A 15865-nucleotide genomic window follows, 5' to 3' on the forward strand; every position below is an offset into this window, starting at 1 on the left:
GTAGTGCACAATAGACAAACACACAGTCACACTTGAACGCCAGACATCTTCGTCTTTGCTTAACTGTTCTTTCAATGTATGTAATTACATACATCTAAATAACAACAAACACATATGCCTAGCGCAAAGGTAAATTAGTTACACAATATCAATGTAAGTTGAACTAACGATGGCTGCAGAGAGACAATAGTGTTAAGATGCGAATGACACGTTAGTGACCTCTGAGTAGGACGCGCCCATGACAGCAGGTTTGATTTCTAGCACCATGGTCAGCGACACTGTTGCTAGGTAGCTTTCAGTGTTTGCATTCAGCTGTCGGGAAGCGATGACACTCCCCGTAATAAAATAGCTACCGCTAGTAAATTGCGAGTAGATTTTTCGGTGTTATTTTTACAATATTAGGTGCGTTTTGTTCTGACCGGGGAAAGCTAAATTGCGTTTGCCAAACTTCAGCAGTTCAGGTATCTTCACCCCCATTCTCACCGTGAATGGTTTTGCCCATGGAATCGCTCCAACGCTCAGCGCACACAACACCGGATTTCCAAGACACAGATTTGTTTTTATCTTATCGCGTGCATGTCAACTAATATTTAGTGTTTTTCTGCACAACACAGACACTGATGCGCACTTGTAAATGCTCTCGGTACTGGTCGATTTGTCTGCTCATTCGCTGGGACGCAACCAAGCTAAGGAGCTGCGCTACCAGTGAGTGGAATTAATAAGGTAACGAGCTTCTTCGCACCTCAATTCTTCCTTAAGAAAATATTAAGACCGAGCTAATTATTCACCCTCGTTATCTTTTCTGCAACATCAGATAGATGCACAGCATTTATTTGCGGGTTTGATCGTTGTGAGGTCGCTAAATGAAAACAGTGACGCTTCATTTTTGGCGTACCAGCTATAGCAAGCACTGCCTAGTTGTGTCTTACAACGAGAACCCCAAACCGGACCCGCACCAGTCAAATAGTACTCTATTTCTCAGTGCACCTGCAAAGGTTATGCGACATTGCATTTGGAGAAACGCGGATTGCCCGTGCACAGAAAGATATTTTTTTGGAAAGAGTATAACAGGGCATGGCCCTCAGTAGTTGTTGTGACAGGCACAATCCTTAACGGTGTTCTCGTTAGCTTAGCTTGTAGCTTGCTTGGCGAGGACCCTTAAAGTGACCTGCAAGATGAGCCCCCTTCTTTATTTATAGAATTTCTTTACAGGATAACGTGTGCATTGCAGATATGTCATGACGACATAAACAGTCTGTCGTAGGATATATTTGTAACCCCCCCACCCACACACCCACAAACACCCACCCACCCCATAGATTATGTGTGCTTTATAATTGTATTCCCTCTTGCTCCCATGCAGTAGCATTTATTGACTCCTTTGCAGAAACTTCCAAGTGTGCATTTATTTGTGCTGATGAATTTTTAGGCAGACGAGCGTTTCCAACTGCTTCAGTTGTGCATTCACTATTATGTAATTTCTTGCAGTATTGTGCTTGCAGTTTGTAATTTGATGGAATTGTAAATGATATCTGAATGTTGAAAACATTTAAAACGGGATCTGCCTATTCATGCATGTCATTACATCTTTAGAATTATGTAATATGCTCTAAGGCTTCAAAATAGTTTGTTGTGGGGTTAATCATAGTGGCAGGCTTTACTTTATTAATTATGCAGTTTGCATTTTAATTGTTTGGTTTATAGACTTTACTTAAAATTACAGTATAGAAAAAACAACAACTTGAGTCTTGTCCATATTTCTAGTTGATTGTATTGTATTCAGGTGTTTGGTGGAGTATTTCAGTGCCTTGTGGGCTGAGAGCTCCCACACTTGTTTTGGCTTGTATGTAGAAGAAGGCACAAAGTGCAGTACAGTAGTTCTCTCTTCTTGCAAGATAACTAACAAACTCAGCATTTTATTTGAGATGGTTTGATTTGAGGTGATTAGACATTTATTGTAACCATCTTAAGACAGTTTTCCCTCTCCTGCATCTGTTTTTAATATACTATGTGCAGTATTCATTGTGAAAGCAAAGAAAAGCTGAAAAAACAAAATAGTTAAAAAAAATAAATAAATCCTTGTTAACCTTTAACCGGATCAATGTATTCAGCCCATGTTGCTCTGCAAAGTGTCATGGGAATTGGTTAAGTAGTTTAAAGCTGTTAAATCCTGTTTAATTAACATACACACAAAAAAAACCCCCGGCCATATTAACATCTGCAGAGGTAATAAACAATTCATAATTATTTATATTTGAGCAAAAATATTTGGTTTGCATTCAGTCAAGGATGTGCAATAAAAATAAAGTTTTAATGAAACTGTTAAAATTGTTCCATGTTGAAGTCTGAAGCGTTTGGATTTATAACAAAATATAGGAAATCATGGAAATAAAATAAGTGTACATGTTAACTATTGTTCCATAAACATGTACTTTAATTGTGACAACACTTCTGGTGATGCTTGACAACACTTTTAATACCTCTTGTTGAGTTTAGCTTATCTTTTAGAAAAAGCCACAGAAAAATAATCAAAACATGTCCAGAGTTTGATAAGGTTTCAAACTGGAAGGCCATTAGAGGTTTTAGTCTATTCCTAGCACCTTTTGAATAGCTTTCTGAATACACACACACTGAGGTCCAGTGAACTGAAGAGCATCGTTTGTACCATGACACAAAGCTAAGTGGTGTTTTCACCAAGCCTCATTTTTTGTCTCTCTTGTTGGAAGCTCACTGCTGAGATGTAATTTCTTGTGAGTTGAGGAAAACATTAATCAAACCCCTCAGGGATGTCCCGCTCATCCTTGAAGAGACTGCACTACTGAAAGAGCTCGGTGGACTACTTCACTCCCGCTTTTTCTCTATAACACTTTCTGTCCAGTGCTTCTTGAGGTGGCTTTTATGGAGCTGCTTTTGATAGTCACAGATGTTTGCCACTACCATATGATGTTTCGGATCTTAACACGCTCCTTATATAAATTTGTTAAATTTTAATGAAGCATCTATCCTGCAGACAATAAAAATACTGTGGTGCAGCAGTACACAATGGGATTGAATTTCCATCTCGTGCAAAGCAAACAGCTCAGCGTTACAACACCCTGTAAAACAAACATTTATTTGTAATGGATATGTCATGGCCTGTGGAACAGGGAGTGATGCTCATGGCAGCATGAGGTGATAGCCTTTAACAATAAAGCGTTTGTGTGGAAGCAGAGAGTGTGCATGAGCTCAGAATCCGGCTTCTTGTCACTGTACTCTGTCTGTGGTCTTTTAGCTCCCTCTCCTGTTCAAATTTAGCTACTGCATCATCTTCTGTTCTACTACAGTAGTAGTGGCTCAATGTTGATATCCTGTGATATTATTACACGGCTGTAGTCTGCAATGCCACGTCAGAATATTAATCAATAATACCTGCCATATTTTCCCATTTTCTGGGATACATCCCAGTCTGCATTATTCATATTGAAATGATTCATATTGAAACTGCAGATTGATAATATATAGCCTGAGCCTGCATATCCGGGTAAATTATACGAACTGCACAAACTGATGACATATTTTCTTTCTAAGTTTTGTCAGTTTTAAACTGTAGCTTATTTATATTAGTGTTTTTTTTAATTTGTGTTTTAATTGACTGTTTTCACTGTCTTTGTAACCAACCAACCAACCAACCAACCAACCAACCAACCAACCAACCAACCAACCAACCAACCAACCAACCAACCAACCAACCAACCAACCAACCAACCAACCAACCAACCAACCAACCAACCAACCAACCAACCAACCAACCAACCAACTAACTAACTAACCAAGATCAAAACATGACCTCAGTACACTGACAGTAACCTCAACTGAGCATTGACCTAATTCATTTAGTAAAGAAAAACATTAGATGCCACACGCTCTGAGATGTGATGTGCTTCATGCCAGTCTTTGAGATGAAGGCTGAATTTGAACAAATTTACATTTCTATTTTCATAATCAGAATATCAAAAAGAATTATTACTACTACTCTGCTCTCCGACTATGGCAATTTTGTCCTTTTTCTTTGACAGCGAAGAGAGGACTGTGTGTTCCAGTTGTCCGATTCTTTAGGTCCTTGTATTATACATTAGGCCTGTTCCTGAGGGCATCTACATGACACCAAGGTCCGGTAGTTTTCTCGAGTCAATGTTCCTTCCCTGCTGACTGTCCAGGACGGTGCAGGGAGGTGGGCGGGCATATTCTTGTCAACAGCACAGCTTGCCTCACTTCATCACTCACTGTTGTTGTTTGACTTTCTGCTAAACTCATTCCAGTCTCTGTCTTCCCTGGAATCAATGCTCCACTTGGTCAAAAAGACAACCAGAAAAACATAAACCTCTACTGAGTGATGGAATAATGTACTTTGATTGTTTTCCTATTTTAATTTGTTCAGTGAATACTCATTGATTCAATAGATAAAAATGTGTGCTCAGTAAATTGCAAGAGGGGCATTCTGACCGCTAGAGGGCACTGTTGGTCTCTGTATGGAAGTCAGAACGAGGACAATAGTATTTTCTAAGTGGAGCTTCTGTGGCATTTAAAACGTCTGAGCTCTGTATTTCTTTTTTTTTTTTTTTTTTTATGATTTATACAATAAATTTTGTTTTTAAAAAAACTGATATAGCTTGGGTATAATTCAGCCAACGTACAACAAAATGAGAGATCCGTATTATCATCTTCTTCCAAGACATAATTTAGTTGTTTTTTTTTGGTGTACATATCTAAAGACAAAGATTATAAGAACACAACGCTTACTTATGGTGCAAAGTCAACATTACGCTATTACTTTAACATTGTGAAAGTTCATTGTGGTTTGCACCTGTGGACAGTTTGGGATGCCCTTTGTGCTTGTCTCTGCAAATGAGATAATTTGGACCAACAGGAAGAGCACAAGTCACAATGCTTTCTGAGCCAACAGAATAATTAAGTGATAGAACATCTCAACAATGGTTGATAACTGAGAAAAAAAAAAGAATGGTTTGTCAGCCCACTCGCAGGCCTTAGCCAAAGAATAACAGAATTTGGCATGCTGACTGGTGTTAATTCCTCACATTGTTCATTGCCTGAAGCGTCCATTTTACAAACTACTGTGAAAGTGCCATCTGCTTGAATGAGATGACCTCTCAGCTATACAATGAAATCCAACTGGCACAAGCATGAGATACAAATTTGCATTAGGGTTCCACCAAATACTATTTAGTCGAGTAGTCGTCACACAGCTTTAGACGGTTTTATTTCTGCAGTAACAGAGCTAAAGTAAAACAATTTCAGGAATAATCACATTTGTAAAGTTTTCGTGAGAAAACAAATTAAATATATTGGACATATAGGGACTATATTGTTGCAAATTGCAAATGAATTGGAAATCCATTATGTCAATAAAAGGGAATATATGAGAGTTTATGGAAATTAAATACAACTACTTACACTACAGTCGTCATGGCATCATAGACAGTCTCCACTATACAATATTTCACAGTTGGGTTTTGACGTTGGCTTGCTGTGTCTTTTTCTCAATGCACATTGTGTGTTCCTTCCAGACAACTTGGGTTTTATTTGTACACACAATTGTTTGACTCATGCTGTTATTGCAATCTTCAAACCTGTCGCAATATTTTGGGGGAAACAGCGGTGGCTTTCTCACTGGTGTCCTATGACATCCATTCTTGTTTCATGTTTTAGTTTTTGGCATATATAGTGTGTTAGTATGTAACAGAGATTACTGGAAATGTTTGTCTTACACCATTATTTTTTTTTCTCTTTTACATGTCTTCCTATCCATCCTCGTATACACCCCCATTTTTCCACATGGGGCTGTAAATAAGATGGCCCTGTGTAGATTTTAAAGAGCACCCCTATCCTTTCCCCATCCCAACAATCATTAGTCTCCCCCACCTGGAAGATACTCAGATAATCTGCACACTGGTTCTGAACCATACTGCCTACGCAGCCCAAGACCGTGACAACTATTTGGTGTGAGAGTGTCCTCGGAGGGTACCGTGAGTACCCTGCGGGGCCCGCCTGCCTCGTCTGGCAGAGAGCTTGGCATCTCTCCTCACACCTCCAGCATCGGAGATGCCCTCGCCTCCCAATGACGGAGGTGAGTTGAATCGATTTTTGTACAAAAAACATACACACATACATACAACTGCTGTTCTCTCATGCATAGAAACAAAGCTACATAGAGAAGATATGCATTTTGATTCATAAGATTTCATACTTATCTAACCATTCCCAGCACTTCAGAATTCCCCAGTTTGACTTATTTATTTAATTCCTTCTCCCTATTGTGCAGCACATATGCGAGATGTTGGACCACACCAGCCAGTACAATTCCCTGCAGAAATGAGGCGCCCTGCCCACTTTTTCTGTGCACGCTGTGACAACATCATGGAGGCTTGTTTTGATGTGTTCTGTCTCTATCTCTAGAGGATCGAGGCGCATCCCCCGTGAACTTGCCATCTGTGGGCTCCTACCATGGACATGGCAAGAGGAAGGTGCGCACCAAAAAGAAGAAGGGTGTCATCAGTGCCAATGTTGCTGGCACCAAATACGAGATTGGTACGAAGTTAGACTGACGCCTTGTATGAGCTTTGAAGTCTTTTTAGGCACAGTTGAAGCAAATTTTCTGACAGATCAGAAAAAAAGATTCAAGATTCAAGAGTTTTTATTCGCCATGGTTTCACCGTGCCAAACAAGGAATTTGACTTCGGTAAATCAGAAGACCCAAGTTGAGCATGTTCAAGCTGTGCATATAATGTTACAAAGTCTTAAGCTTCTTTTTTCCAACCAATTATTGGATGTTTGTTAAATGGGGAAGTTGCAATTCTAATACCAATAGTAAGGTTTTGCCCAAGCCAAAAAGGCTGTCCTGAGTCATTTGGAAAATCGCTGGATTTTATTTTGATATTGTACATGATGGTCCTAGAGGGGGGAAATAATAATAATAATAATAATAATAATAATAATAATAATAATAATAATAATAATAATAATAATAATATAATAACATACAACTATGTATGTTTATAATATAATTTCCATAACTTTTAAGGCATAAACCTTTAATTTTTTAAAAATTGACTTATTACTTTTCTGTATTTTATGTTATGATGAAGATGACACACGGAGATCACAGTTTATTTTTCGGTGGTACTCGGCATAAAAAGTTTCAAAGCTGGAGTGACATATAACATCTTAAAGGAAAGCTATATGAGTTTCAGCCTGCTGAAACTGCTTGTGTGGAGGAAATCCTTGCGAAAAAGAAAAAAATATTTATTGAGGTAATTTAACGTGGCAGTCAGTGTTTTTTGAGACAAGCCCAAAAGAGCGCAGTAAGCACTCCTAACATGCTGGCTATATTGCGTGGCGTCAAAGCTCTCAGGGGTGAACTACAACCTTTGAAACTAAGGAGTCAGCAGCAGTGTAGGAGAAATCAGGGGCCGTCAAAATCCAGCATGTAGATGGGAATCAAGCTGTGAATCATTTTTCTCGCTGTGAAGAGATCCTCACACTGGCCCTTTTGAGAGAAAGAGCTATGCAATATGTTCAGGATAAAGTAACAAAAGCAACATTTTAGGGAATAGAATAGATCAGAGATGGTGTTGTTGTTTCCTTTACAGCCACATAGAAGTGTTTACGGCCTCAGGACATGTTTAGCGAGATGGCATAGACCAAATTAATTATAACCTGGGTCTTCTGGAATTTAATGGTAACTGTCAGCACAGCCCCGTTGCGATGTAAATGCTCTCGGTTCAAGTGATCAAAACACAGTTAACATCCACCAGCGTGAACAGATTGATGAAGTCACATCGGAAACGCAGTTTTCCCATTCAAGTGCTATCATGCATCATTAGGCAAGATGGCATCAGGTTTGTGTTGAGTTTCAAGAAATTAATTAAAATGCCATTTTGTTTGGGCATCTGAATCTTTCATTACTCACTGAATAATGAATAGTTGCTGGATTAATGTCCAAATGGGTTCGCCACCTATCTCTCATACTATTGGCTTTCCTGTGGGATTTCAATGAAGTATCATTCATATATATTTGTTGGGGAAGTATCATTAATATATATATATATTGATGTGCAACCATTTCATAGAGAGTAAACATTGCTGGAAGGTATTGATCTTTTCAATCACCTTGAAGGAGCTCATTCTGTCGAAGCATTTTACTAAAACAATTTTCTCCATTTTATGTCTTATTTCCTTAGATATTCATCAAACAAACCATCAAATATTCTTGTATTGAAACTCTACTGAAATACCTTTTTGTTTATTCTACTCCATTTCAATGTAAATGTCTAGTTCGGCTAGTCATCAATGAGATGGACTTTCTGAAAGCACGAGACGAAGACGAGACTGCCAATCTCATCTGGAACGACTCGGCTGTACAGCATGAGAAAATTGCGGAGCTCAGGAATTATCAGGTACTTCACATGGCTACCTTGTCAACTCAGCACATCAAAGAGGCTGGGAGGTCCTGGGCTGAAGCTATTACAAGGAGAAATATACTTTTGCTTTTATTTATCGATTAAGTGGTAAAGCAAACATATAATACTATAGAACCTCTTATCACAAGCAAAACATTAAGAGCTATTAAACTTTACAGTTATTTGCAACTCTAAGTTTAGCTGGAAGAGATTTGTTTACAATGAAACCCCAGAAGTAATCACTTAGAAGGAGCAAAGCTGCAGTTTTATATTTTCTCCGTGTTAGGAGACTTAATTAAATGGTTTTCTGCCTTATTCCTTTTATTGTAGTCCTCTTTTTTTTTTTGACACAGTATTGTTTTAATTTATTCTTGTTGGTCCAGAAGTGACCCATAAATTATCAACAAAATATTCTAATTAATTTTGGAATGCACGGGAAGCCGAGCCACCAATCAACTGAGGGGTGTGTGAAGGGACTTGACAGGGAAGGAAAAAAACCCACAAATAAATGAGCACACTATTTCGTGCGATAAAGGAACATAAAATCTTAGGATGGAGATAAGCAAGAAGTCCGACAGGAAGACTGACTTGTTTTAGTTACCACCTGCCCGAACAAGAAGGGGCAAATAGACTTGAGTTAGTTATCTCCCTGGCGTTTGACCTCTTTTATTCTGTTGAGCTGGGTCATTAAATGATCAAGTACAGTTCATTGCTCTGTGGTTTATGAATCACAAAGTACTTACTGTAGAATATGCTGTACATTGTTATCACTTGACACTTTTTTTGTTGTGGAGCGTCACATGATTGTTTTTCAGTTAAAAAAAGTTAAGAGTCCCTCCACAATTGGTTTTGATTTCCTCTCACAAACTGCATCGATCTGCAGATAACCGATAACTGCGCAATTTCTTCCCAATGCCTAATTACATCTGTCTCAATGGGATAATAATTACGTATCATTTTTACACTGCATTCTTTTTTTTTTTTTTTTAAAAGTAATGTACTATGGGAGTTTGCTGTCAAGTTTAAGTTCATGCGAGCCTAATTAACGCCCCTGTTCGGGCTCATTTAGTCAAAGAATACAAAAGACCCAAAGATTTTCTTTTACCCACCGCACCCCCACTTTTGGCACATTTAAAGCAATTCATTCAGCTGTCACTGCAGGAGCTTACGATGCAGAACCAATTACCTCGGCCCCTCAGAGTCGAGATTGATCTTTTTTTTGCTTGCCTCTTCCCTCCCCAACCTTTAAAGTCTGAAAAACATTGTAAACTAAATAAGGGTTGCAAAAGGTCTCAGCGTCACCTTTTTGTTTTAAGTTCGTAATTGGGCATAAATGTCAGAACATTGTAAGCTCACTTCAGGTTGCTGCCTCTAATGTGCTCGTTGTCCGGAAGGGGCGGGGTGGAATTGAGTAGTCTAATGGCCTTAACAATGTAATTATGTCTGTCTGTCCCTCTGCAGAGAATTAACCATTTTCCGGGTATGGGTGAAATTTGCCGCAAAGACTGCTTAGCAAGAAACATGTCAAAGTAAGTTTCTCCCTTCCAAGTCTCAGCATATAAAAAGTGCGTCCATGTCACCTGAACATAAAAAATAAATGCGTACTAGAATTTCCGCTGTAATACGGTGCAACTATTTTTTGTGTACCCAGAATGATCAAGTGCCAATCCCAAGAGTACGGCTTTGTACCCAAAACATGGATCTTCCCCGCCGAGTACACGCAGTTCCAAAATTACGTGAAGGAGCTGCGGCGGAAACGTAAGCAGAAGACTTTTATCGTCAAACCAGCCAATGGAGCCATGGGTCACGGGTAGGTCAGAGGCGAGAACCAGTCCTCCAAAACAATCGAAAAAAACAACAACACACCAATTGGGGGACTGTGAGCCGGCGAAAAATAACGATTTAATGACAAGATAGACAAGAGCAGTGTGACTGAGAGAGAACGTTGAAAGGGGGAGCAAATAAAGGACACGCACAAGAAAACAAGACTCAGAGGGGTGTTTGACCCCGGCATGGAAATAGCATAATGGCGGGGCTCCGATTGATTATGTGGGCTGAGAGGATGTGCTAAATCTCATTGTTGGCCTTTTTGTCCTCCATGGTCACAATCGCCATAAATCAGAGCTTATCGTGGCTAGATGACACACACACACACTTTCACACAAAACACACACACTCGTCCCTGGCACTTACTGTAGCTTCTCCCCTGAAGGTGTGTGAATATGAATATTGGATTCCTTTATGGGGAACCATCAGCACACACCAGGCAGACTGGAAAATGGACCAGAATATGGGGAAACTCAAAAGCATCTCTTGTTATAAAATGGGGAGACTACTGAATTAAATGCATTTTTCATTCAAAAAGTCCCAGAGGTTAAAGGATAGAAAACGTAAACCTCCAACTTCCACTGTTGTTTCTTTTTTTCTATTCTGAAAATGAAAGCCATAAAGTATTTAAAGAACCAAATCCAGCGAGTATCTTGAAATGTGAGGATTCGATAGAGGTATAGCGTTTCAAAATACGACTTTATTTCAGTCAGCAAAAAAAGTTACAGCAAAGTTTTTTTTAACTTTGTTATAATTTGGACCTTTTTATAGTGATTACAAAAATGTTTTTGGCAGTAGTTGCATGTAATATGTATTTTACGGTACTTGCATTCATCATAGAAAGTGTGAATAGCTCAGTGTGCTTAAATCTTCCTTTAATTCTCTTTTCATTTGTCCTTTCTAGTATGATGTGAGCATTACTTAAAAGCTTTTATTTGTTAAAGAATAAAACACAGCTAACACTGAAATACTGCCATACATTTGTAATATGAAAAATGCTGAGCTTAGCTCAAATTCTCAACAGCACAAGGCTCACAAAATTAGAGCTCTATTTTTTTGCATGTTATGCCGCAGCAGGAAATTAAGTTATACCTACCCCCGTATTTTATTTTGCTGGCGCCCCACTAAACAAAGGTATTGTGTGTGTGTGTGTGAAGTTATACAACAAAATCAAAGTGTGCACAAAGCTTAAAAAGAAGAGCGACTCACTGGTGCCAAATTAAATAGGCAAGGGAGAGTGGGCTATGATTATGTGACACGCTTGCTCATCAATCATGTCGTCTTCTCCTCCTCGACTAACTAACACTGTTAACCTTGTCTTCATCAATCAGTTGCTGTCTGGCATTTAGGGCTACTCACATTATTGGTCAATCTTCTATCAACTTGTCCCTGTTCGGTTCAGCTCAAGACTGCTGATACTGGCAGATGAAGCGCTGCTTTTTAACGCAGCAGTCTCGGTTAGAGCGAACACTAATGTGGTGTGATTGATAGAGGAAAGTAAAAACATCACATTTCTGTCTAATCTGAAAGTGAAGACATGGTTACCGTTTTTTCCATGTATAATGCGCCCCCGTGTATAATACGCACCCTAAAAATGGCATGTTGATGCTGGAAAAAAGCCTGTACCCATGTATAATACGCACCCAAATTTTGACTCCCACTTAAGTCCGTAAACGTAAAATTATTTCAGAAAAAAGATCATCTTTGGGAACAACCGGATGTTATTCTGCCTGTCAGTATCACTGCGCATGCGCTAGCAAACTCAATAGCGAAGAAATGTTTCGGATTTGTGTAGGGTACATTGTGACAGCAAACGAGCAGGTGATCGAGCAAGCGTCTGATTCGAGAGCATTGTGTTCGTATGGAGCGTGTTTGAAGTGAACAGCAGAGAAGAAAGCGCATATCTGTAATGGCGGCCTCCGTATGATATCCGGATTTAAAAAAAAATAAAATAAAATTGTACCCATGTATAATGCGCACCCCAGATTTTAGGACAATAAATTCGCTAAATTTTGCGCATTATACATGGAAAAAAACGGTACTTTATAATGACTGGAAGTTCTCACTTGTTGATTTTCATTTGGTTAAAGTGCAGCTTCACGATGCACTGTATGCATTGTTCACAGTGCATGTGATTAAATAATTGGGTTTGCTCGGATGCCTCAATGCTAAAAAAAAAAAATCGCTGTGTGTATAGTCCCTCCTTACATAAGGGAACCTTCAAGGTTCTGCATGCAACCAATTTAGTCTCGGTCAGCTCTAACTATGAGTGATGTGGACGTAGCTCAGTGACGCTGGGAGTCTGTTTAACAATGATCCCTCAAGCCACCAGCTCACATACATATATACACGGACAGACATACACAATGCCGTGCACACTCAGCTGCATGAATGCATGCACTACAAACTCAGTTCACGTCTGTGTACTATATAAAGCCAGTGACATGAGACCAAAGGAAATTGAATTAGAAGGAATGTAATGTAGAAATGCCTGCTCGTATTTACTTCATTCACCAGCAGTGGTCTCTGATGAGGCTTTGTTCAAATAATTACGTTCTTAGACATTGCCACAAAACCAGATGTGTTTTTTTAACACTGATTTTTATTTTTTTTTAAAGGGCCAGTTATAAAAAGAGTTTGGAAGGCTCAGTGCCAAATAAGTCATCACTCTTAAATGTATCATAAATCACAGCAAGGGCACATATTCAAACATTTTCACGGTAGGTTCTGCAGCAGTAGAAGGTCATATGAATACCACCGGGGCACCGTGCTTCCAATCTTTTTGCACCTAAAGGCTTGGCAACTTAAATGTAAATACACAAAGTTCTCCACATTAAGAAAATATACTTTTACAGACTATTTTGCTTCCTTGGAACAGATTGCATCAATTGATTTGACTAGCAATAAGGAGGGTAATCTCAGGGCTAAATTTAAAAATACTGGCATAGCCAAATGTTGCATCTGAGCTATATGCCTTTAACCATTAGCAATTTTAAATGAATACCACGTATAAAGCCGTGAAATGTGTTTACAGTTAAGCTCCATTTTTATCTAACACATACGACAGTGCCAATGTCATCAGTCAGTGTTCACGGTCGCTTCTTTGCCATCATCTATCATTTTTCTAATTATCTTTTTGTCTGCCATATTTTATTATTCTGCTGACGACACTCCAATTTCCCCCCAGAGGATTAATAAAGGCTTCTGTCTATCCAGGATCTCACTTATCCGTAACTGTGAGAAGCTGCCTGCCCAGGAGCACTTTATTGTTCAGGAGTACTTGGACAAACCTTTCCTAATGGAGGGCTACAAGTTTGATCTGCGCATCTACATCCTTGTCACTTCCTGTGACCCGCTTCGCATTTTCCTCTACAATGACGGCCTGGTGCGCATGGGAACAGAGAAGTACCACGCACCCAGTGAGGCCAACCTGGTGAGTCATTTGCCCACACACACATTAGGGAACCTTCAGTCGAATACTGTCCACCCTTCGACGCTGGTCAACTTTTATTTTATTTTATTTTATTTTATTTTATTTTATTTTATTTTATTTTATTTTATTTTATTTTATTTTATTCAAACTTCTACAACATTTACACACACACACACACACACACACACACACACACACACACACATACATGCAACTACCGTATTTTCCGGACTATAAGGCGCACCGGACTATAAGGCGCACCTTCAACGAATGGCCCATTTTAAAACGTTGTCCTTATATAAGGCGCACCGGACTATAAGGCACACCATTAATGCATCATGTCAGAGATTGAATCCAAATCAAATCATTCTCCATTTTATCTTTCTTATTTCAACTTCAGACGCAACAAATTACTTTATAATCACAAAATAATGATCCATAGTTTTTTTGATTCATGATTCATAGTCTTCAGCGGGCCACTTATGATTGATTTCATGTCATAATGCTTCGGGCCAGTTTAAATTTAGGAATTTGGTCCATATATAAGGCGCACCGGACTATAAGACGCACTGTCGGCTTTTGAGAAAAGTTTTTAGGTGCGCCTTATAGTCCGGAAAATACATAGTTTCGTAGAAGGTGGAGGTCCAGCGTATACACACATCTAAATGTCACACGTGTTGTGATATCAAGCTATTCCTATCTGCCTTAATGTCGTGCACCAACCAAGTGTATTGTGCTGTGCACATCCATAAACACCCCCACATACTTCTTTCTATCAAGCACGATGCATATCAACACAGTGCGTATTGTCTTACCAAGTCTGTGACACATGATAGAATCAAGCATGCCATGGAGATGGATGTCCAATTCCACAGAGAGTGGCTGCCAGACAGCCATCAGGAGGTAGAGTGGCCTGCGGTCACAGTGTTATTACCTTGTAGCGAAGAACGTGGGTGCATTATAAAGAGAGGGGTGCAACAAGGCCGCTAATAGGCAGCCACTCAGGGATGCATCCCAGCCATGTTCTAGGGGAGCTATGGGCCACTATAGCTCTTATCACTCTTATTTGATTCACTTTTGTTTACTGCATATGGCATTGGCTCAAATCCGCAGCTCTCATACATAAAAAGTCTCCGACCAGGCACTTTGTGTATTTTCAGCAACTCCGGATGCTACAGGAAGCTACAAAGTTTATACATTCGCAGGAAGCTTGAAACTGTAGTGAGTCAATTTACTCTCCTGTTTTCTCAGAATCAATCAATGCACTCAAAGTTAGATAATAGTAATTGATCATAATGGTGACTTTGTTTTTCGCAATTTGGTCATTGCCAGGGAAAGTCTATTTGCTGCCTTTTATAAGGCCGAGTAGTTGGGTTGTTCCCCATTTTTCCAGACAGGCTCCCCCACGCCCAGCTACTGGATATCTCCAGTGCTGGATAATTGGGCGAGTTACGTCAGGAAGGCCATCCGGCGTTAAAACTGATCCAGAAATCAGGTTAGTCAATCAAGTTAGAAACATGATTCGCTGTAGTGACCCCCTTATGGGAGGATCCCAAAGAGAAGATTCTATTATATTATATTAGATATTATTGCGTCTATGGATTCGGGAGGGGCTTTTCAACAATTTTCCTTGATCAATTCATAGGGTGAAGGTGTGGTTGACATGCTAACTTTGCCTGGTTGGAGTATCAGCATACTATAATTCAGATAATGATCTGTCCTTAATACGTATACAACATTAAACCCGTTAAAATAAAATTGATGGGGGTGAAAAAAATAACTGGTGAGTATTTTTAGCCTAATTTTTCTTTTTCATTGTTATCAAGATTGTAATTTTTTATCAAACTATGCCACGCTTTTATTTCAACCTTATCTCCTCAGAGCCAGCTCTACATGCATCTTACAAACTACTCGGTCAACAAACACAACGAAAACTTTGAGCGGGATGAGACGGTGGACAAAGGCAGCAAAAGATCCATCAGCTGGTTCACCGAGTTCCTGCGCAGCAATGATTACGACGTGGCCAAATTCTGGGGTGACGTCTCTGTACGTGCTTAGCCGACTTTTTACAAATTTGACATGCTTGCTAACATCTGGATGCAGACGCTCACATATACAGTAGACAAGCTGCCCTGTGAAAGAAAGTGCA

At 39.4% G+C, this 15865-nt stretch overlaps 1 protein-coding gene across 3 annotated transcripts in view; it reads left to right on the forward strand.

Moving 5' to 3' along the window:
• The first annotated feature begins 377 nt into the window (after window positions 1–377).
• ttll7 (tubulin tyrosine ligase-like family, member 7) overlaps window positions 378–15865 on the forward strand; it is a 48465-nt gene continuing 32977 nt past the window's right edge. For 2 of the 3 annotated variants that reach the window (XM_061296911.1, XM_061296912.1), the window contains exons 1-8: window positions 379–723; window positions 5850–6124; window positions 6454–6585; window positions 8332–8453; window positions 9918–9985; window positions 10108–10266; window positions 13500–13716; window positions 15598–15762. In XM_061296911.1, coding sequence (XP_061152895.1) covers window positions 6100–6124; window positions 6454–6585; window positions 8332–8453; window positions 9918–9985; window positions 10108–10266; window positions 13500–13716; window positions 15598–15762 — 888 coding nt within the window. In that variant the 5' untranslated portion in view covers window positions 379–723; window positions 5850–6099. Of the gene's footprint in view, window positions 724–5849; window positions 6125–6453; window positions 6586–8331; window positions 8454–9917; window positions 9986–10107; window positions 10267–13499; window positions 13717–15597; window positions 15763–15865 lie in introns of all 3 variants that reach the window. The other variant, XM_061296909.1, reaches the window with a different exon arrangement.

Source organism: Syngnathus typhle, linkage group LG14 (assembly GCF_033458585.1).
Source record: "Syngnathus typhle isolate RoL2023-S1 ecotype Sweden linkage group LG14, RoL_Styp_1.0, whole genome shotgun sequence".
In the NCBI taxonomy this organism is placed as follows: Eukaryota; Metazoa; Chordata; class Actinopteri; order Syngnathiformes; family Syngnathidae; genus Syngnathus; species Syngnathus typhle.